The 22,109-nt window shown below is 38.7% G+C and overlaps 3 protein-coding genes across 4 annotated transcripts in view; 1 reads left to right on the top strand and 2 right to left on the bottom strand.

Moving 5' to 3' along the window:
• Positions 1-1,278: 1,278 nt before the first annotated feature.
• On the bottom strand, positions 1,279-16,277 carry LOC136239773 (phosphatidylinositol 3,4,5-trisphosphate 5-phosphatase 2-like). 2 transcript variants are annotated; one of them, XM_066030518.1, is made up of 34 exons: positions 16,184-16,277; positions 15,829-15,990; positions 15,508-15,571; positions 15,214-15,352; positions 14,823-14,967; positions 12,559-12,702; positions 12,289-12,397; positions 12,168-12,239; positions 11,902-12,045; positions 11,627-11,693; positions 11,124-11,275; positions 10,968-11,070; positions 10,807-10,919; positions 10,670-10,753; positions 10,228-10,442; positions 9,801-9,945; positions 9,648-9,747; positions 9,266-9,366; positions 9,137-9,218; positions 8,933-9,019; positions 7,778-7,845; positions 7,559-7,616; positions 6,335-6,432; positions 4,871-4,958; positions 4,719-4,815; positions 4,600-4,667; positions 3,996-4,049; positions 3,759-3,941; positions 3,634-3,700; positions 3,535-3,580; positions 3,091-3,123; positions 2,900-3,037; positions 2,656-2,841; positions 1,279-1,549 (listed from the first exon to the last, which is right to left on the bottom strand). In XM_066030518.1, exons 2-34 carry the CDS (start codon positions 15,984-15,986, stop codon positions 1,505-1,507), a joined length of 3,453 nt encoding a protein of 1,150 aa, XP_065886590.1. In that variant the 5' UTR covers positions 15,987-15,990; positions 16,184-16,277; the 3' UTR covers positions 1,279-1,504. The 2 variants fall into 2 exon arrangements, with proteins under 2 accessions (XP_065886590.1, XP_065886592.1); XM_066030520.1 differs by having other exon boundaries at positions 15,829-15,987.
• On the top strand, positions 16,224-17,890 carry LOC136239783 (inhibitor of growth protein 3-like). Its single transcript, XM_066030533.1, has 2 exons — positions 16,224-16,589; positions 16,957-17,890. Exons 1-2 carry the CDS (start codon positions 16,465-16,467, stop codon positions 17,792-17,794), a joined length of 963 nt encoding a protein of 320 aa, XP_065886605.1. The 5' UTR covers positions 16,224-16,464; the 3' UTR covers positions 17,795-17,890.
• LOC136239780 (tubulin epsilon chain-like) overlaps positions 17,682-22,109 on the bottom strand; it is a 7,773-nt gene continuing 3,345 nt past the window's right edge. Inside the window, exons 8-16 of the mRNA XM_066030530.1 lie at positions 21,526-21,585; positions 21,418-21,478; positions 20,803-20,984; positions 20,253-20,393; positions 19,624-19,695; positions 19,506-19,574; positions 19,199-19,280; positions 18,775-18,867; positions 17,682-18,035 (exon numbers count right to left, since the gene is read on the bottom strand). Of these exons, the coding sequence (XP_065886602.1) occupies positions 17,877-18,035; positions 18,775-18,867; positions 19,199-19,280; positions 19,506-19,574; positions 19,624-19,695; positions 20,253-20,393; positions 20,803-20,984; positions 21,418-21,478; positions 21,526-21,585 (919 nt within the window). The 3' untranslated portion in view covers positions 17,682-17,876. The remainder of the gene's footprint in view (positions 18,036-18,774; positions 18,868-19,198; positions 19,281-19,505; positions 19,575-19,623; positions 19,696-20,252; positions 20,394-20,802; positions 20,985-21,417; positions 21,479-21,525; positions 21,586-22,109) is intronic.

Raw genomic sequence — 22,109 nt, 5'->3', positions numbered from 1 at the left:
CTTCAGTATGATTCCAAGTACTTTTGTCATGGTATAGAACATTGGGGAACACCAAACAAAAATTTCTTTGCAACCTTCGACTAACACTCTTTGTGCTCTGAAGGTGGTAATCCATTTATGTTAGATTGTATACCATAATGACAAGTTTAAGTAGTAATTTATTACAAGCGACTGTATCAAACACTTTTAGATACTAAATCAACCTGATAGTAAGAATCCATTACTTTTAATTATAAGGTGTCATGCATCTACATGAAACATTAGTTGGGTATTGCAGGAAAAACTGAACCAGGTCTAAAGCTATGTTGGTTAGGGTTGGTGCATGATGTGGGTATTTAGATGTTCCATCTTTCCAGCAGTTAATGATATTGGTCAATAATTGGCAGGAGTACTTTTGTTACCTTTCTTGAATACCAGAATATTGTTGGCAGTGAGCCAGTCATTTAGTAAGGTACCTGAATTAAGCAACTGGATCACTTTAACACTAGTTTTGAGGATCCATGTGGGTATGATAATCATCTGGGCCAGCAGCTTTACCAGGTTTGAAATTCTATAGGGATAAAATTAATGTTATGTTGGGCATTGAGGGATACTGGTTGGTAGGTATTACAAGAATCATCTTATCTGGTGGAAACTGGGAAAAATTACTTTCCAAGTGTTTCTGCTTCAGCCGGTTGATGCTGTAATTTTCAAGCTATTATCAACTTCAAGTGGTGCCACTGACTGAAAACTTTTACAACATTTTTTTACAAGTGATCAGAATCTCTTATGATTATTTGTGAGAGTCGTCAAACAAGTGCTGACAATAATTCTCAGTGCTTGCTTTTGTGCCCAAATGCCTTATTGTCACAGGCCCGGTCACATATATTGGGTGGATCGTCGAAAAGGTGAAAAAGCAAGTTAAGGAGATTCAATGGAGTGATGAGCCTTGGCTTTGCCTACTGTGTATGCAACCAGCTGTAGCCAACTACCTTTTCAGCTAGTTTAAATTATACTAGGTAACTATTCAAAATATGCTATCCAACTTGCAAGGTTGAAGTAATCAGAATGCGTACAATACAATTGAGATTGTATTGTACAATTATACAATTTCTCAAGGAGCCACTCAGCATGGGACGAAGAATTTCCAAAACAGCATGGCTTCTTGATGCTCTTGTATTTTGCTTTTGTAAATTTTTTCAGCACAAATGAATTCTGCAACTGTATATAAACGTTTTTTCTGTATATCATTTGTAAAAACTGACAAAACTCAAACAAGAGCACAACGTATAACCAGGATTATTCATTATTTGTTTAATATAATTATTATGTAATTTTGGTTACAAATATATTCAAACAATCAAAAGATTATTTACAATAAAAAATAATAACACATAAAATTGTAAACATTTTCATACAAAACCAAACACTATTACACGATACACAGTTATATTAGATGAATGTACAAATGAGACATTTAGACTAAACCAGTTATAAATAACACAACTAAAAAGAAGTATAATTCTCAAGTACTATTCTTTGATGCATATTCTTCAAACACTCTTAGTAACTAAAGAAAGAGATAAATAATATTTTAGCAAAGAAAAAAAAAAAAAAACGGGATTCTAGGTGAGGGGAATGGCTGGTTGCTTAGACAGGTGACTGTTAATACAGATCACATTTGTATGGGAAGTATTTGGTTCCTTGTTACCATAGCCACTATACAAAGGTAACTGCTTAATTCAATCAGGTTCCATTATATAGCTAAAAATCTTCCTATCTGTCTGTCTGTGTGCTTTCTTTGTCACGACAATTGCTTTGGCTGCCATTGCATGTATCAATACAAGATTAAAGCACTCGCTTGAAAATTCAATCTCATTTGTGTTAACTGCAACTTACCGTATTTGACTGGTTAATAGCCGCAGCTCGTATAATAGCCACCTCCAGATAGCAGCCGCTTTACAGCCTAGAATTATGGTAATAAGAGCCGTCCTCGGATAAGAGCCGCAGCTTTTATCTGAACATACTGTTGCAAGTGTTGATAAGACATGTTTGAAGCAAAAACCTGGCAAAGGAGTTGTTTTAAGCCAGGAAATAATGTTTTAGAGAGAAGTTAGAATGAATGACAGTATTGACAGATGATTAAACAAGATCAGTCACTCGTGAATCCATATAAATGCCATGGGCTGCTGCCACACATAGCCCATAGTATCCACCCTTGGATAGTAGCCGCAAGGTTTTGTTTGCTGAAAGTTATAGTAGCCATGGCTATTAACCAGTCAAATACGGTAATATCTCAGTGGGTGAATGGTCCAAGGCTCAAATTCCACTCAAGCTAAATATTCTTCTGTTTTGCTTTCAGGTTTTTGAATTCAAACTATGTTTAAACTTTATTGGTTGACATGGGTATAAACTGAATTTGTACGTTAACATTTGTCTGTCTGTCCTCAGTTTGTCCTGTACATTGCATTACATAGATTTTGTGGTTGGTATTAAAACTTCAATTCATAGATGTGCCTGCATTGCAAACCCTCAAAATACAGATTTAAAAATAACATTTGAACTGGAGGAAGGCATCAGGCCCCACATGAAACAAGTCATTGTAAAATCCTTTAATAATTACAGAGTCAACTTCCCTCACTAAATATTCATCACCCAAGTTACATGTTGTTTTACCTGTTCTCTGTCAGCTTTATCAACAATTCCGATGTCAAATAATTCATCATCTCCTGTCTCACAAATATAATTGATATCATCATATCCACTGTCTATCAACAACTGGAGATGTTTTGTGGCATTGTGCATTTGTAACAGTTCAGTAACAGTTTTTGGTGTTGCTGTAAAAGTTGGCTTTACTGGTACCTGTATAGTACAACAGCCACTCTGTAGTGGACAATACCTCAAAAAACATGCGTCTTACTTTTGGTCTAGAAGCCGGGAGTGTGTTGCAGTTGCTGGAATGTACGTTACCATGACGGGGGATGGCAGGAGGGGTTGCGGACAGACGTTTGGGTATAGGGGGTGATCCAGATGATGGTTGATAATATGATTTGCGTTGCTGTATATGAACAACATTATACAACTGGTCAAAATAAAGAAATAATGGATTACCTTAGGAGGTAAAGCAGGTCTATCATCCAATGACTGTAGTGTCATACAAAAACAAACAATTATTCTGGTAGAAATCCGCATATTACAGAAATGCTATTATCAACACATGGATATACCCCCTTGGCTACATGTCAAAACTCTATGACACATTTCCATGTGTGATCACACAACCAAACATGGCACCTGGTGTTGATACCAATATTTGTAAATCATTTTTATGTACAGTACGAATTATTCCTTCTTAACTACTGTAAACGTTGCATGGTAGTGACTGAAAAGTTAAGAAGTCTGAGACATTCAAGGAATGATCTAATTAGAGCATTGACGTTTCTGTTGGAGGTTTGAATAAGTAAAACTGTTCATTGCGGTCACAACATGTTTGATGACACACAACCAACATCCTCCAGACATATATATATAGTCCTCTCAAAACAACTAACATACCTTCCATGTATCATGGCTTACAACTAGAGAACTAGTCGTTGCATGCCTATAACACAATCATTAACATTGCTGCACAGCTAGTTAATGGATGGAGCTCACCCATTGGTGGGGGATGTGGGATTTTCTGATATCTGTCTGTTGCGCAATGGAAGAGCTGGTGGTATATCTACAACAAAGCAAACATCACAACACTATGATCTGTAGCTTATTACAAACATTATAACCTTCTTCGGGGTTAGATAGTCGAGGTCTCCTTTGTGCTATAGGAGGTCTGCTGGGTATAACGTTACTCTGTGATCTCAACTCTCTGATTGCTTCATGAGGTTCTTTCTCCCTCACAACCATACTGGATGTGAACTGTCTCCTGTCTTGGCTTGATGCATTGCTTAAAACCCTCTGTCGTTTTTCTGTGAGAGTGACAGTAAGTACTGTGTACTATGGTACAGCTGTATGGCCTGTACCTAGTGTATCATCTGTATCATTATCAGTTTGAATGAAGCCTGTGTCCATCTGGTCTGTAGTGAAAGGAACCATCAGTGTGTGTGTGTGTGTGTGTGCGTGTGTGTGTGTGTGTGTGTGCGCGTGCATGTGTGTGTGTGTGTGTGTGTGCATGCGTGCGTGCATGTAGTGTGTACACTGGTGGTGTGGCAGTCCACTTTTGCTGCTGCCTGTCCCTTCCAATTAGGAAGGCCGTGTGACCCAGAGGAAGTAGCAGAGAAGGAAGTGGTGTGTGTGTGTATGTAGTGTGCACGTGTGTGTGTGTGCGTACGTATGACTGTGCATGTGACTGAGTGTAGTGTGCAAACTGTCCATTTCTCACATGACAGTTTAGGTTCAAGTATGATTTTGGGTGTCCACCCCTGTGTACTGTCCATGGTACAGCTACCTGTGGAGTACTAGTCCTGGCCCCAGGAGGATTTGGATTATGACACCTGAGTATTGCACAGGTGGCAGTGTTCCACTGAGAAATCAAGTGTGACTGTGTATATGGCTATCCTGTCTCTCTCCATGTAGCATGTGTGCGTAGTTCGTGTCAAGCACACATATGCGTGTACATTTACTCACAGTAGTTGGTGGTTTGACGTGACAGTGCCTTCTTCTTGTACCCCTCCACAGTGACATGCATCAAAATCCTACCATCAACATAATCAACACCACACTACACTACAATACATGATACTCACTCAATCTCGCCAACTGCCAGGGCAGAATGTGTCAACTGCCTCACAACCGTCTCTGGTGTATCACCAATAAGATTACGTAGTGACACGCAACATTCCGCTATGATAAAAAATAATCACATTATCCCCACAAGTATCACATGATCCAAACTCACCATAAGATTCATCACTTTCTTTAGACTTTAGAGACACCAAAATGTGTTGTAATTCAAGGTAGTCCGGGTCAGCAATGATCGGATGAATCTGTAAAAATACAAATCCTTACCAGAACCTCCACTATCAAATAAATTTTATATGTAAAATTATATGAAGTTCTACAGATAACTAGCTATTAACACCCTGTTCATACTAGCCCAGTAGCACGGTTCAGAACGGTACAGTTCGACAAAAAGTGCAATGTGAATACCGTCCGTACTGGGCCCAACCGAACCGAGCCAGCCCACCCGATTGAACCAGGCCAGCACGGTACAGTACGATAATTACTCACCAGGCGTACAAAATAATTATTTTATAAACTCAACATGCAATGAAGAAGGGATCAGGAATAGTGTTCGACACGAGGTTCAGCACGGAAGAAACCCTAACGACAGTTATGAACCATTTGTCGTCGTGGCAGTTACTGTTTCACTCACTTCGATTCGCCACGTGATTTCTGCAGTCACAGTTTCAGCTACACGGCCGCCTATCTAGTTGAAATGAAAGAATTCCAGCACAAGAGGCTTGAAGGGCAAGAGCTACATCCAGTTTTAGCAAGTAAACTAATTAATATTTAATTGTACGCTTATGGAAACCAGATGACTTAGCAAGCGAGACTGCATAGTGTGAACAGAGGCAATACTGGGCCGTACCGAACCGAGTCGAACTGAACCGTGCTACCATGCTAATGTGAACGCAGTGCAAGTATTAAACTGTGGGTTGGTTTACAACTAAGGCACATTAAGCATTAAAGGACATAGCTTATAGTCTGTAGCTATATATATATATATACCATATTTCCTTGGTTAAATGCTGCACCTTCAGTACTAGCCACACGTGAGTGGTGTCACAGTTGATTTCGAAAATACATAAACATCGTTTTTGAACATCAAGTAGACAATGAATTTTTTTTTTAAAAAGAAAAAGCAGGTTACAAGTTGTTATAGTAGAGCATACATCTACCTAACTCATTGAAAACAGCAGCCATATAGAGTGGCTACTACTGCCACACTTTAATATGTGTAGAATCAGTACCATTTTAAGCACCACAATGTAATAGCAATTACAGTCTCAGTACCCAGGAACATGCAATAGCAAATTGAATTGTGGAAAGTAAAGACAAACCCAGTATGAGCATCTATTAATTTGTTTTGTTTATATTGTTTGTCAACACAGAGAACAACTCGTTACAATCCATTGAGAGAGGCTACATATTAAGCTATGTATAAATCCATCAACAAAAATACTTTCGGCTAGAAGGGTAGAGCACACAACAGTTCTCTATATTTTTTTACTGATAGCAGCAGATAACACAACAGGATTATTGCACACATGTACACAACACATTCTCAATCTGTAGTCATAAACAAGGACCCTTTATGATATGGTGTTCAACTACACTCAGTACACTGTAACATATCTACCTCAAGGAGTGGTTTATCTGAGGAGTTCCACACAGGACCAACTTTACCAGATGAAGTACTCCCCAGAAAGTCTTTGTTAGGAGAGCTGCGGTGCTGACCTGGACAACAAGAAATTGTTGATAAACAAATCAATGTAGTAGTGACCTATTAACAAGGATGCTTGAATTATAGAAATTAACAGGACACTTTGATATTCAGAACACTATTGGTTAGTCCCCAAATGTTCAAGTGTACATTTAACCCTTAAATCCACATACAACATTTGGGGGAATGCATGTTTACACAACACAAGCATGTATGGCGACATTAGGTTGCAGTTAATACCACATGCAACTGTTATTCTTGTCAATTTGTCTACAAGACAGTAGAAGGATATGGACAATAAGTTACACCATAATATATTGGAACAAAATGTACCTACACTTGCAAGTCACACTGGTGGTGGTGCATGGTTAAAGTGTTACAAAAATGGACTTTCTCTACTTGAATGTGCATGTACATAGATGGACATTATTCTACATCACATGTCTAGTCAAAAATAATGAAGTACAAAATAAAACAAGTCAAATGATAGTACAGAGTGCCCAAAACACTCTAATAAAACATACAGAACAGTAGCACTTTGAAAAACAAATTTACAGGTTTTGGCAATTGAATTCGTCACTTTGGCAATTGAATTTGTCACTTTGGCGATTGAATTCATCTGTAACAAGATTGGCAGCTGGAGAATACACGAAATTAGATGTAGCAGCTACAACTGTAGCAAACAACTCTTCATATGGTGATAATTCTTCCACTACAGCTTCTTCAGTAACATTCACAACTGTACATCACTATCAGTGATGGGCGTGGTCACTCGCAAACAAGCTAATTAACTTGGCAAGACAGCTATCAGCTTCACATTCAACTAGCTTCTATCACCTTCTAGTGTCTCAAACGTAACTCACAATGGCGAAAATGATTCACTTTGTGATGAGCGGTTGCTTTTTGAAGACAATTTAATTATGACGAATTCTTGTGCCAACGCGGCAAAGTCAATTGCCATAGTGACGAATTCAATTGCCAAGGGGATGAATTCATTTGCCAAAAATCTGTAACATATAATAATTAAATCAAAACATGATAAGGCACACAGTGCAACATTTGTAATTGGTCAAGAAAAGAGATGTCCCTAGCTCAATATACACAACACACCTACAATATAGAGACCATTGTTATACTCACCCTCAAAACACTGAGAATGTAATTCCATGTAAAAGGTTGCTTTGCTATTGGTGATTATCTATATAGAAAAATTTACTACTTGTTTAAGGAGATCACTGCAATAGGATATTATTACATAAATTATAAGATAATTCATTGTAATGTGCAAAGTATTTCCTCGACACACTATAATGCATTCATTGTAGTTCTCTACAACAAAACGTATTAAACAATACACACCTCAGCCTTGCAAGACTTGATGACAATACTGGCCTTCTTGTGATCATCATTCCCAAGAGGTTGATCAACTAAAGGAACAACACATAACATGTTAAAATGATAAAACTATGAGAGTTGTAAAAATCTAATATTTCAGCAATCACATGAATCTTAACAAAAAAAAGGTTTGCAAGAGAGAAAAGGATGAAGTATGTGAGAAACATTACCTAGACCAAACATACAAGTCTATTGGTATAATTATGACAAGATATAGTACGGTAGTAAGTACATTGTCTGGAAATATTGGCCCAGCATGTTGTACAGAAATTTTATACTCATGAAACAAAGTAGTTTTTATGCTTAAGTGCAGCGTGCTCTCTGAGTTATCATTAAAAGTGAGATGTAGCCAGTACAGTGCCTCCACATGTAACATATGAACTGAATAACTGTAACATGTACCAGTATGAAACCTAGCATTTGTAGTACCATGCCATGCACAGGATCATTAGTAAAAATTAGAAGCGAAGTACAATGCATATAAAGGATTCTCTGTTAAAATATTTGACTGTTCTGTTAGAGTAATATAATTATCATTCTTTATTCTGTCATACCACTGTACCTGCACAACTAGTTCCCACCTTACAATTACAAATCAAGGAAGGACTTGTACATAAGAAGGAAGAACACTGGGGACAAGATACACAAAGGTGAACTTATCTAGCTGAAGTTTAGCATAACATATAGTCTGCACAAAGGATAATATTGGTGGGTTAGTGTACATGTTAGGATTGGGTGGGAACCCTACCCGTGGGAGCCCTATCTGTCTTAGAACACAAAAATACATTACGTTTGATAATCTAGTGGACTACAGAACAATACCTCTGGTTGTGTGAATTTGCTGTAGCAACAATACTGCTTGCTGAATACATGCCTACACCTTGAAAATGTATTACTGCATTGTGCCAATCCCCTACAACAACTCAGCACAATAGGACCCCAATTATCTACATATTGACTCCGATCCTCCATTATCCAAACCTGTCCTACTAGAATAAGTATATGTTCTATTAGAGTAGCCTTGTATGCAAACGAATGGGTGTTTACTAGAGCAAATTCCTGAACACTACTGGGTACACAGTTGTCTGAATAATGGAGGTACTGTTGCATACAACTCACCATTGGCTGTGTACTGGCCAACTTTCTCAATGGAGAACACAGAGAATAATGGGGAATGATCACTGGTGTAGACATCATTAGAGCAACCTGAATTATAACACCAAATTTTACAAATATCCTTCAAACACACACACAACATATACATTGTTATACCTGAAATGTACACACACATGCACGCACGCACAGACACACACAAATGTTTACCATAAGCTAGGTTGACAATGTAGGTTCCAGGGTAAGATCTCCACAACACTCGATCACAGAAGGACGGAACATTCACTCTCACCTGCTCAACAAAGATACACACAGGATGACATAACAAAATTCACTTACTCCACTTCTCTTTTGCTTAAGCCATACATAATCATCTGTTGTCCGATGGTTGATATTAGTTTTGTAGCGATAAGTGGGTGGAAACAATATTGGAGTCTCATCTAGTAAACAAACATGGCATGTCTTACAGCAGGTAATGGTATACTTTAATGTTACAAGACAAAAAGAGGAGAAATTTAGGTCATTAATCACCAAAACATGTCGCAATCACACAAAAATCTATCCACACAAGTGGACTGGAAGACAAGAGAATAAAAATTTAAACACAATCCCTCGTAGAGCTTTCATATTAAACCCCTCTCCTTATATATGATTCATTGATCATTAATCTCTACACACACATACACACTACCACAGTACATAGATAACTCCACTTGCATACCAAAGCCAACGAAAACTTTTCCTTTATCTTTTTCTTTCCTCAGCTGATCTTCTAAACAGATAGCAAAGTAATCCTTGGTCTTTGCTAGTTCAACAATATCCTACAGGAGAAGAAAGACATGACTACTACAATACCTGTACAGGTTCAGATTACCGTAGCTGCTAGGTCTACACGATAGTTGAGGTCACCAAACCAGAAGAGATGGTGGAACTGCAATGTGAGGTCAAATATTGAAAGCTGCTTTTTCTGTTTCAGTCCAACTAGTCCTTTTAAAATATCATGAAAGTTGTTGTTTCGTCTAAGAAGTGAAAATGTACATATTATATTAAAATTACTCAGCATTTGCATCTAGTGCATTTACACAGTACTCGAAAGATTGCAATTGATTAGTATAGCAATACACATAAACATATATACGTACATACATACATACATTCATATGTACATACATACATACATACATACGTACGTACGTACGTACATACATTCATATGTACATACATACATACATGCATACATACGTACGTACGTACATACATACATTCATACGTAATACATACATACATACATATGTACATACCTGTGGCACTTTTCATTCCCAGAGGTGAGATGACTATTGATGAAGCAAAACGATGTGCTGCCAAAGTAGAATGACACACCTACTGCTCCTTTGTTGCCAAGGGTGTTGCCAATCCCAGTGCGTACCTGTGACATCTGAACATGACTGATGCTGTTCATGTGCTCTGGTTTGGCCAATATCAAGATCCTCATACCCCATAGTGTGTTCATGGCAACCTGTGAATGGTACAAATGGTTACGTGGCCATAGCATACTGTGTCAGACTTGACATGCACTTAAGACTAGTACTGAATTGCTCAACAAACTAGACTAGTGCATGTGATGTGTATAAGTGTGTTATGTGTGTGTGTGTGTGTGTGTGTGTGTGTGTGTACGTCCGCACACTTATACACGTACGTCATCTGTTCATAGTTAGCATACGATGTATACATGCAACACAATACCTTTTCATAATCAAGTTTTGTTAACTGTTTGAGAACAGTCTTGATTTTTGTCAGCCACTCAATCTCCTTCACCTTACTACACTCCTGTATACAACCAACCACATTAAATAACCCAAACCCACAATACAATATAATACCTGGCTCCCAATGGCATAAATATCATGTACTTTGGTAGCTTTTGAATCTAGAGGTTTACCGAGTCCTTCACACATCAACCATGAGTCCATTCTCAAAGGAGGTGGGGCATCACCTGCAAAGCACAAACATCACTATACGCACACATCTGAGCCACACCCACCCATGTTCCAGGTCCCAATAAAAAGGGATAGAGAATTTACTGCAGTGTTTTCGTTATGCTTGTTACGCACAAGTTGGATTAACTGACAAAACTGCTCTCTAGCCTGCAATTAAATATATAGATCATGTGACCTTTTAGCCCCACCTACTATCTTACTTGCAGGCTCTCAAACATGTAGTCTTTACGTCCTTGTCCTTCCAGCACAATACCCAGTCTCTGCTCTTTGGAACGTGATTTGACCAACTGGTGAATTTGGTTATGATCGTACATCGTGCCTGGCTCTCCTGCTTTACCAACTGTCAATTTTCCTAAATTATAAATAGACAGCTAAATGAATTCTATGATAGACAATGACAGTGCTTATTACCAAGACATGGTATATCATGCAGCAAAGAAAGTGTGCCACACCAGTGTGTTATAAATAGTAAGAACAATATCTTAGTAATATGCAGTATGGTTGGTAATGGTACAGACACCAACACATTTTAAACTTGGCTACTATGCATATTCCTACTAGCACACTCCTAATATAGTCAGTACATTCTAACGTTAACAGTCTACCAATAGCTATAATCCTAAGAAATTCCCAGAACCTCAAATACATACACATGTATACTACTTGTGTTACACACTGTGTAGTATTATATGACAACACTGACCTTCCCTGATATTAACTTTGAAATTCATTTGGTTTCTTCTGCCCTGCAGAGCACTTGTGAGATACACCTGTAACAGAAATTTTAGGTTTGAAATACATTTCCTGGTTCAAATAGTAACAGAGCAATGTAATTAATTTGCAAAGACAAAATAATTTTTTAGTCTCCAAATAACAATTAGTTTCCATAATTGAGGAAATCCTGTTACTGCAACAAGAAACAAAAGAGTTTCAAGTCCAAAAAAGGATGCGGACTATTATACTCTAATAAGTGCCCACCTGAAACACGACCACTCCATCACAGCTGCGGCTACCACTGGTAGGTTTCGGAGTGATGACTGTGTCCAGGTCAGTGGTAGCTGGTGAGGGTGAGACTGGGAGACCATCAACTCTAGTGTGCAACTCTTTGAGTGCCGTAAAAGCCTTACAAATAAAACACTTCAATAGTAGACATATCATTAGTTAACACAAGTAAAGAAGCACAATCCACAAAACTTATTCACAAACAAAACTGTAAATTGTTTATCACATAAAATAAGTCCTACCGTGTCTTCCAAACCTTGTACTGCTGTTCTACATTTCATCAACTTCTCTGGTAGAGCTTCATAAAGGCTCTCCTATAGACCATCTGATAATGATGTGTTAGCCACTACAGAAGTAGCTCACCTCAGTTGTGGATTTACGTTGTAATGTAGAAGATCTAAAGCTTACACCACTAGCTGTTTCAAACAACATCTTTAATACATCAAGTTTGGTGAGTAGGTTGTCTAGTTCTCTGCAGAAATTAAGACAAGGTACATTAACTTAATAAAACAAATATGTAGACTGCCTTAAGGATCACGAAGTGACCGAAACAGTTTTGTTCATACATACCTTATATGCATATGCATGGCCACACACACATGTACACTATGAACGCATACAAATGCAACTTACTTGTGCAGCCGGTGACAATCCTCAGAGACAAGCTTGGTGAGGTTATTTATCGATGGCTGACTGGAACACACAGCCCCCATATCATTAGCCAGTCCACCCACACTGATGTACTGCTTGACGGCCTCATGGAACTCAGTGGACACACTGTGTGAACACAACAATGAAACAAGTAACAACCCGTTTCAACAACCAAAGACAACAAACTCTATGGTCTTTACATTAGGGATGGGCAATTATTCAATTATCAACATTGATTGACTAGTGATAATCAAAATTGGTACAAAAGTTGTGATAGTCAAGAGAAATATTTGTAAATTTTCAATGTAATTAACCTACAGTAATATTTTGATTTATTGCAAGTGTTTTAATTGTAGTTGTCCATTGTGTGTGCATGTTTAATGTCATATTGTTCTGTATTTTTTAGTGTTTTTGTTGATTGTAAATGCATTACTATTTATACCTTCAGCAGGGAAGAGTGCCTACTGCTAATTGTCTAGAGTTTAAATCATGCCTTGAATCAAAATCATAAACCAGTAGGGCTTTGCAACACTACAGACTACAGGTAAAATTCAAATTTTACAATATGTTGACAGCCATGCATACATACCGATGAAATGACTTCTTCTAGGCAGCAATGACAACTATATTAAATGCAAGAGATATGATAGGTTGCAGTGCAAGTGGCCAGATAAGACTACAAATCTGTAAAACAGTCTAAACGGGACATGACCAATCTGTTATCATCTGAGGCATAACTTGATAAACAACAAAGCCTCTCACTGACACCAAGAGCTATGGACACAACAGGAAAATAATCTCCACTGTTTACAGTCCCAGATAGATATTAAGATGTGCTATTTCCAGTGTTGGGCAAGTTACTTTGTAAAAGTATAACTAGTTACATATTACTTGCAGCTGAACTATTTAGTTACAGTTACATATTACTCATAAAATAAAGTAACTGTAATAATATTACATATTACATTACTTTGTGTCCACAGCCTTAAGCTGTCACGTGTGAAACTACCACTTTATCACGTGACATGATTGCGTTGTTGGACAATGTGCAAATCTTGGTTACAAGTAAGAAGCTGGTGAATAAGCTTCATTTAGTAGGCTTCGTTACTTCGTTATGGCTAGGCGTTACTCAGAGGATAACTAACGAGATTAGTAACTTCATTACTTGTAGTAATAATATTACGTAATATTATACTCGTTACAGTAACTATATTACTTAGGTAACGTGTTACATTTGTAAGTAAAGTAACTTGAGTTATATTACCCGTTTTTATAGCGTATTTCGTTATATTACTTAGTTACCACAAAAGTAATAATATTACATAACGCGTTACTTATGTAACGCGTTACTCCCAACACTGGCTATTTCCACTGAAACAGGAAAATAGTATTAGCTATGTAGCTACTATGTACAAAAATGTGTTTAAAAGTCCTTACAATATCACAATTAAATATATAGTTTGTAGTATTATTTCCACACTTTACAATACGCACAACATGTAAATATCCTTATTGATAAAGCAGTGAGTAGGTTGTTTATGTTCACTCCGATAAACAGCATTCTATCGCAAGGATGTATGGGTACATATATAGTGTTTTGGCTGTTCAATATAATCCCAGCCAAATGCTTGAGGCTGTACTTTACATTAACATTTTAGAACTAGGCTGGTTGAAGCACTTCGCTATCTCTACATCTCTGCTTCATATCCTATGCAGTTAGTGGTAATACTATCTATAGAGTTTCCAGCGATGCCATACTCATATATTTCAAATCAATCGTGAAAACTGTCAGTGTGTTTAACAATGGAGAGGCCAACCTGGCTCATCATGACACATATAGATGTTTCTCATAGTTGACCTTCAAAATTGGGGCAATTAACTTCCTGATTTTCCAGGACACATTTGCAGCACAAATAAGATATTGAATGGAGGTCATGAATGTGTCCCAAACATCAAGAACAGTAAACATAAATACAAATACAAATACAAATATACATACACATACACATACACACACACACACACCCAGTTGAACATTTCAATGTTGTTGACTATCAGACAACATGTCAGTCAAATTATATTAATTAATCAGCAATTGTCTTCTTCAATTTCAATTTGGAAAGAAGAAATTTTACCACAAAAAAAAAGGAATTTAAGCATAAATATGCACATATTCAAAGCTCACTTACTGATTACTACACACACACACACACACACGTACGCACGCACACACACACAACACACACCAAGATTTATCCTGATTCTTCAATGCTGCAGTAAATATTTTGGACAATATACTGGAGCCATCACGTGTCTCTACAGCATTGCTCCCATTAATAGCCGCTGTCGCCGGTGTAACCTGTTCCATCTCTGCTTCATCTTCTTCATCATCTGCAAATTAAGTGATGAAATGCTAACATGTATATCACCCTATAGATATCCCTATAAGAAATTAGACTAACAGGTCTACCATATAAACCCCTGACCCCTTGCCCGACAATCAAGACAAGTTTATATATCCCCATAGTATTTGATGTGACCAGTGTGGCTTCAAAGAACGAGTATAAGTATTTCTGTTCTGTACAATTATACAAATGTCATTATTCTAAGGAATCACAAACAGGTTTCCCTACATACCTGACTCCTCCTCAGGCTCTTCTTGTGGTTGCTGTACAGGGAAGGTCAATGGACTAGCTAATCCTCTTCTAGGCTCCACGTAATAGTCTATTAGTTCTGGTAGTGAACCAAACCTCCTAGCCTGCACACCAGCCTGGGACTGTCAACATGACATTTTGAATGTGAAATAGAAATAAAGAAACATTTTCTGTTTTTAGTTCTGCTCTCTCTGTGTGCACATAATGTGTCCACACATGTCTGTGTGCGCACATAGTGTGTATGGGCATGTCCACGTGTGTATGTATCCCCATGTACCTCTATTTTCAGCATCCCATCCCCACAAGGGATAATACGATAATGATGAATCCTGTTCTGTGAACTACACAAGACAAAATATAATGTAAAACACAACACACATGGAACCCATAATAGCCTTTGGTTGTAAACCACAACTCAAACTATACACCACACACAAACACAATGTACACATCACTACAACACAATTATAAGGTTTCTAGTGAAACAATATACACTAACTAACATGTGTACATTCACTCATTCTTAACACCCATCAAAACTACCAGCTGTATACTCAATAACTCCACTATTATAATGTTTATAATTTAATTTACTAACATAATGGAGAGAACATATGCTCCCTTCACAGTGTCGCTGCTACGGACGAGAAAGGCTCCATCTCTGTTGCTTTCAACCAAGAGTTTCTCTCCGTCCATACGACTGAGGCTTTGGTGGTACCACGGCCGGCCGCTCAGGTCCTCTCCATAACTGCTCATTCTACTATGCAAATTAATAAACAGTATCTTCAGCAAGCACGTCTCAACGCACGATACATTTGTAACGCCTACTTTCTAGTGTGGTGTGTTAAAAACATGCGTAATACTAGTCAAGAAACTGTTTGAAACGGAGATTCAAAGAAAGATCTCAGTTTAAAGCATATATTCATGCAAACATACTCATCAATGCCACTAACCTCACGTATTGCCACTTCAATGAAGTTACGGGCTACAAGGCGACAGCCATTATTCGAGTATTGTGAGTGTCACGTGAGCAAACCAATCTTGACAACGCCGTTTGTGCTGACTTGGCGGGTTCGAGTTTGAGTGATTGAGGACGCTTAAGTTGATGTGTGTGTGTGAAGTATGTTATTCGTACGGTGAAAGAATTTTTAATCTCACTGTTTAAATCAAATATTTGATTAATGTACGGAGTCCATTAAAGGTCCGGATATTTTTGTTGATTTACGTTTATGAAATGCACTATCTTGAGGATTACTTGGAAGTGATAGAACTGCTTCCTAGGGAACTACAGAACAAGTTCAGTCGTATCAGGGACCTGGATGAAAGTGTCCAAACTCAACTGGATTCTCTTGAAGACAGGTAGGTACTGCGGATGTGTACATGTGCTGTGTACGTCTGACAGTGCAGGACCATGTACAGATTCTGCATCAGTTGAAAATGTGTGTACATTTTACACCCAAATTGAAATATTTGAGCCTGGTAAATTTTATTGGAGATAACTGTTGTCACTCTTCAAGTGCAAAACAGGCAGCCTTACAATTGATATTGCTTCTATTACAGATTAATGGCTGTGGCTTATATGACCTGTATATATTACTGTTGCCAGGCAACTGAACTGGTGAACTTGATGCTATAACAACCCAGGGTGTTATTTAGAATTACTACCACACACTGACCACAAGCATTTAAGCCAAAAATCACTTTATAATTTTGCATTTTTTATTAGGTCAAAGACATTCTTTACACTTGCAAGGAAAGGAAAGCCAGAATGGAAGAAGGAACAGTTTGAAGCAATTTGTGCAGAGTATGATGAGGTTGTACGTGAGGCAGGAGAGAAGGTACAGATTGCTGTACAGATGCAGGACTACATGGAACGGCACTTGAAAAGACTTGACCAAGAACTGCAAAAGTTTAACCTTGAGTTAGAAGCTGACACAGCAGGATTGACCGAAAAACTAGAGCAGCGTTCATATCTCCTAGACCGTCCACCATCTCCAGAAAAGACCCTCATGTCAGCTGGACCACTTAAACGTCACAGGACCATTACCCTAGATCCAGATTACAATGGTGACATTTTTGACGAATATGGACCTTCATCTCCAATTGTCACTAGCCGGCGAACACGCAGCAGTCGTGGACGAATAACTAATAATCTTTTATTTAATGTGTCGTCTGATGGAGAGGGTGAAAGTATTGAAGGAGATGATAACTCAATGATGTCTCCAGCAAGATTGTATGCTGGTAGTGGTGGGAAGCCTCCATTGATGCCTCTCTCACAACCAGATACTAAATCAAGAAGAAAACACAATTTAGAGTTTGTGCTCGAAGAGGACTCCCTTCCAATGGCCGATCAACCAGTCACAGACTGGATAATTGCCGCAGACCCAGAAGAACCTCGTTACTGTCTCTGCAACCAAGTGTCATACGGAGAGATGGTTGCGTGTGATAACCCAGAGTGTTTAATTGAATGGTTTCATTATGGCTGTGTTGGTATCACTGCTCCACCGAAGGGAAAATGGTACTGCCCTAGTTGCACCAACTTGAGAAAGAAAAGACGACAATGAGAATAACATAACACACATTAATTTTGTCCATGATAAATACACGTATACTTGTAATAATGATGATCAAGTGTTTATACAGAATTTATAAAACTTTTAGTCGTGGAATTTCTGTCTTGGGTGTATGTTGCTGTGAAGTGTCTAGTTTGTCGTACTCAGCAATAAGTGATGTAAGTGATTCCAAACTCTCAGCAAACAGGCCTGCATCCATTCCATCCACTTGAGTGTAATGGTGTAAGTGTGCCTGTATTGGAATAAACCACCACTGAAACACAAGGCTTCTAGCTAACACCACAATCCAATTTTTTGACTAAAGCTCTTACCAAAAAGAAACCATAATTTCCTAGATGGGATTTGTACAAGAATTACAACTCTTTGAAAACAGCTTTTTGGTATTGAAAACAACATTGATGTATATACAGTTTGGCATTAGTTTGCTAATTGTTTTGTTAACTGGAAAACATATGACTGTGTGTCAATAGTCTTGTGCTATTGATCAGCCAGCTTGAATTGACTGTGTGGAGTGATGCTATAAATACATTGAAACCACTAACTCTTACTAAGACTGGGTATACACCCCATTGAAACAATATTTAAGTAGATACCACTCCCAAACATAGCTAAGGTGTGCATTACCATACTTCATGACCTTACTTTAGTAACCATGTCTGTCCCAAACATAGCTAAGGTGTACTTCATGACCTCATTAAAAAGACCACCTCATAGTGACCATGTCAAGTAGGTCCCAAACATAGCTAAGGTGTACTTCATGACCTCATTAAAAAAACCACCTCATTATAGTGACCATGTCAGTAGGTCCAAAACATAGCTAAGGTTTACTTGTGACCACCTCATTACAGTGACAATATCAAATACAGGCACATCCTGAATGCAATTAAGGTGTATTTTATGAACTTATTAATAAAGTAACTTCGTTATTGAGACCATAGACTGTTTGGTCTCATGCACATCAAAGGCTTTACCTTCCTCTTGTACAACTTGATGAAGCTGTCACGCAGTCCAGTCAATGAGTGCTTAAAGCATGTGTTGTTAGCAAGTGATAGGAGGGAATAAGGCTAGAAGACAATACACAAGAACAACAATAATGATTATCACAATTAGAGTGAGAAACTAGTGCATTTGGGATCAAACTTGTCAAAACAATGTACTACAGTGGAGCCTGTCTATGGCAGTCACAAACTTAATAAGTAAGTGACTGCATGTGGATTACTGGAGGTAAGAAATCTTTGTGGATTTAATGAACAGTAAAAACGTTATTTTTCTAGCAATAGGATACAAAGAATGATAAAGAACCAACAGTAGTCCAGACAAGTGTACGTGGCCAGCCTTTCACCACTTAGCACTGAGTACAGCACCTCCTATCATCTCCCTCCCAAAAGCAGTTACCTGGCCAACAGGAGGAGCTGAGCATAGCCCAGTTTTCCAGCCTTCCTGATTCCAGTGGATGAAATGGAGAGATGAACGCAGCCTGCAGGAGGACACAGGAAATAAAGCATGTATCCAAGTATATAAAACGTGCCTATACAGTGTAGAAGCCGACATAGAGCATCTCCTAAATAACTAACTTAAATGATAAACCACAAGGAAAAAGTGGGAAGCTAGACCAATGCTTGGCAACCTAGGGATGAAGCCAGAGTCTCAAAAGGCAACAGTGATCAAACTTCCATTGCAGTTCCAACAACACTATAGCTACCTGTCAATATTCCGTCTGATGTCAGACACATCAACCTTTCCCCTAAGGATGAGTGCACAGGCTAAATACCTGTAAGGAACACACTGGACCACACTTTATACACAGACAGTACACTTACAGGCTGTGTTTAGGATCAGCCTTGATTAGTTGGTAGTCCCGAGAAAATGCATCACTGAATATTTGATCCAACCTGAATATAGAGCACCAGTATTATTTGTAACTACACACCAACGTACACACACTACACTACACCTCCACGCACGCACGCATACACACTCACACACACAAAAGCAAAGCAAAACTTATGGCAATGCAAAACACAGCTATTATTACATAGCAAACCAGCACTGGGATGCCTGTGCATCACTCAGGTACTTGAATCTTGTGCAAGCAAATCCTCCTGGGGCAGGACTAGTAAGCCGCAGGATGACTGTCCAGGTCTCACAGAAAGAGGTTGCAGAACCCGAAGTTCCACAATGACCCTAACACTGCTAAATCAGACAAGGACAGTTGGGCATTTGCTTCCCCTGGTACCCATTGATGTTACAGCTGGGTGGGCTGCTTCCCCAGGCCACCAGGTCCCCAATATACAGCTGGGTAGATTGGAGCAATGTGAGTAAACAACAACACCAAATTGGCATAATTTGGCATCAAACCTGAAACCTTTCGATTACCAGGCTGATGCAATACAACGCACATAACATACACACACACATACACACACACTACAACATACACACGCACAACCTTCGTGGTGGCAAGCTGACATCCTTCAGACAGTACAGAGGTGAGATGGCTGACACCAGATAATGGAGACGAGGATAGGGAACAAGGTTCATAGTGATCTCATTGAGATCAACATTCAAGTCACCCTCAAACCGTGAGGCACTGGAGAAAATGGAAATCACACATTAACATGTATATATCTCCAAGCTACGTGGACACAAAGTTGTGTTACAGACTCTACCTATTCTCATACATACACTGAAAATTTCACTTGGGATAAATCCTATACCAGACATGGATTTTATAGGTTATTCTGCCAAAAACCTTTATTCGGTATATTTTCAAAATGGTATTACTAAAATAGATATTACCCTTGAATGCATACAGTGTACTGTACAACAAATTTTCAATAGGAATGGTATTTAGTAAGTGACAAGGCGAAAAAACATTTTTATTCAGCAAAATACAGCATACACATTGACTTTGTATGCTGCAAAATTAAACATGGAGCTCTGTTACCAAGTGTTCATAATCACTACTAAAACACTATGAGGTCTTGCTGCTCCCTCACCTAGTCAAGTTCAGTAGGAGGTTAGCTACAATGTTGTTCATGTCATCAAATGGTTTACTGTGCTGTGATACACCACCTTTGCTGGAGGTGATCTCACTGTGCTGTTTGATGGCTGCTGCACTTGCCGAGTGACACGGCCTCTGGACAGCTTTGGATGCCTTCTCACAAATATCCAGTAATGCCTATAATTGATAATAGTATAGATGGTAAGTGCAAAGGTTCTGCCCTAAAAGTTTACAGTACTTGTTCATTGCCACTAGGAATCAACGAAAACAGCTGAAAGTCTGCAAAACAGGGAACTATTTTGACACATACTTTGTCTAGAGAAAAGGAGCCAAACACCTGAGATCCCCTAAATTCAATCTAAATAGCATGACCTCTCGTATGACACAAGGGTCAGTACTATCTCACTTTGTCTATCTGTTGTTGGTCCTGTTTGTTCTATTATAGGAGGTTAGGAATTTAGACTGTAACTGGCATTGAACTGCATGCTAGGGTGAGTACTAGTATTAATCACAGAAAATGTTTCGTCAACTTGCAGAATCAAGGAAAATAAAATTCTGTACCTTAATATTTGTAGGATGCAGTGCATCTGTTAACTGAATGTTCCCCTACCTGGTTCTCTACTGGTAGTACACAGTCAGCTTTGTCTGTTAGCTCCTTCATGGCTAGGACACTGTAAAGAGCATCACATGAGATGCCAGGGGTACAGTGAGGTAGTACCTGTTGTAAGGTGATGTGATGACATCATCTTCTCCTGATGGATACACCGCTGTAGTGAACCTGAAAAGAATTTGAAGGCTCTGACACACACATGCATGCACTGCACTGCAAAGCAAAGCCTACAGCTCCGTACTAGCGCGATCATGCCTACTAGCACTTGGATACCTGTACACTATTCAGGTGCTGTGAGTCAGTACAGGCAATCCTCCTGGGGCAGGATTAGCAACCTGCAGGAGGCTGTACCATGTCTCACAGGTAAAGGTGTGGGCACCCAAAGTTCCACCTGGACCTTCACCCACTATGCAAGACATGGACAGTTGGCATTTGCTTTTCCGTTGATGTTAATACCAGGTACCCATTGATGTTATAGCTGGGGGCTGCTTCCCAAGTTAAAGTTGCAACTAGCACTAACTACTCAAACATGCACACACTGGCTTGCCAGGTTCACTTCTGAGTTCCTGAGTGCATGAACATTTGAACCCAGTGAGGTGTGCAAATTCTCAGCAGGGGAAGAAGCCTGATATGCATAGAGTGACGCCAACCCACACAAGACACAAATTCCTTATATCAACGTTATCCAGTAG

Source organism: Dysidea avara, chromosome 12 (assembly GCF_963678975.1).
Source record: "Dysidea avara chromosome 12, odDysAvar1.4, whole genome shotgun sequence".
Lineage (NCBI taxonomy): Eukaryota > Metazoa > Porifera > Demospongiae > Dictyoceratida > Dysideidae > Dysidea > Dysidea avara.
This window is presented reverse-complemented; position numbering and strand designations above follow the sequence as displayed.

What these genes read in the sequence shown, in the direction of transcription:
- LOC136239773 (XM_066030518.1), bottom strand. Translation starts at nt 15,986, where the DNA reads ATGAGCAGTTATGGAGAGGACCTGAGCGGCCGGCCGTGGTACCACCAA. An exon ending in GGGAATGAAAAGTGCCACAG is followed by an intron (nt 9,946 to 10,227) that starts GTATGTACATAT and finishes TTCACTTCTTAG; the next exon opens with ACGAAACAACAACTTTCATG. An exon ending in TCCCGGCTTCTAGACCAAAA is followed by an intron (nt 2,842 to 2,899) that starts GTAAGACGCATG and finishes TGTACTATACAG; the next exon opens with GTACCAGTAAAGCCAACTTT.
- LOC136239783 (XM_066030533.1), top strand. Translation starts at nt 16,465, where the DNA reads ATGCACTATCTTGAGGATTACTTGGAAGTGATAGAACTGCTTCCTAGG. An exon ending in CTGGATTCTCTTGAAGACAG is followed by an intron (nt 16,590 to 16,956) that starts GTAGGTACTGCG and finishes ATTTTTTATTAG; the next exon opens with GTCAAAGACATTCTTTACAC.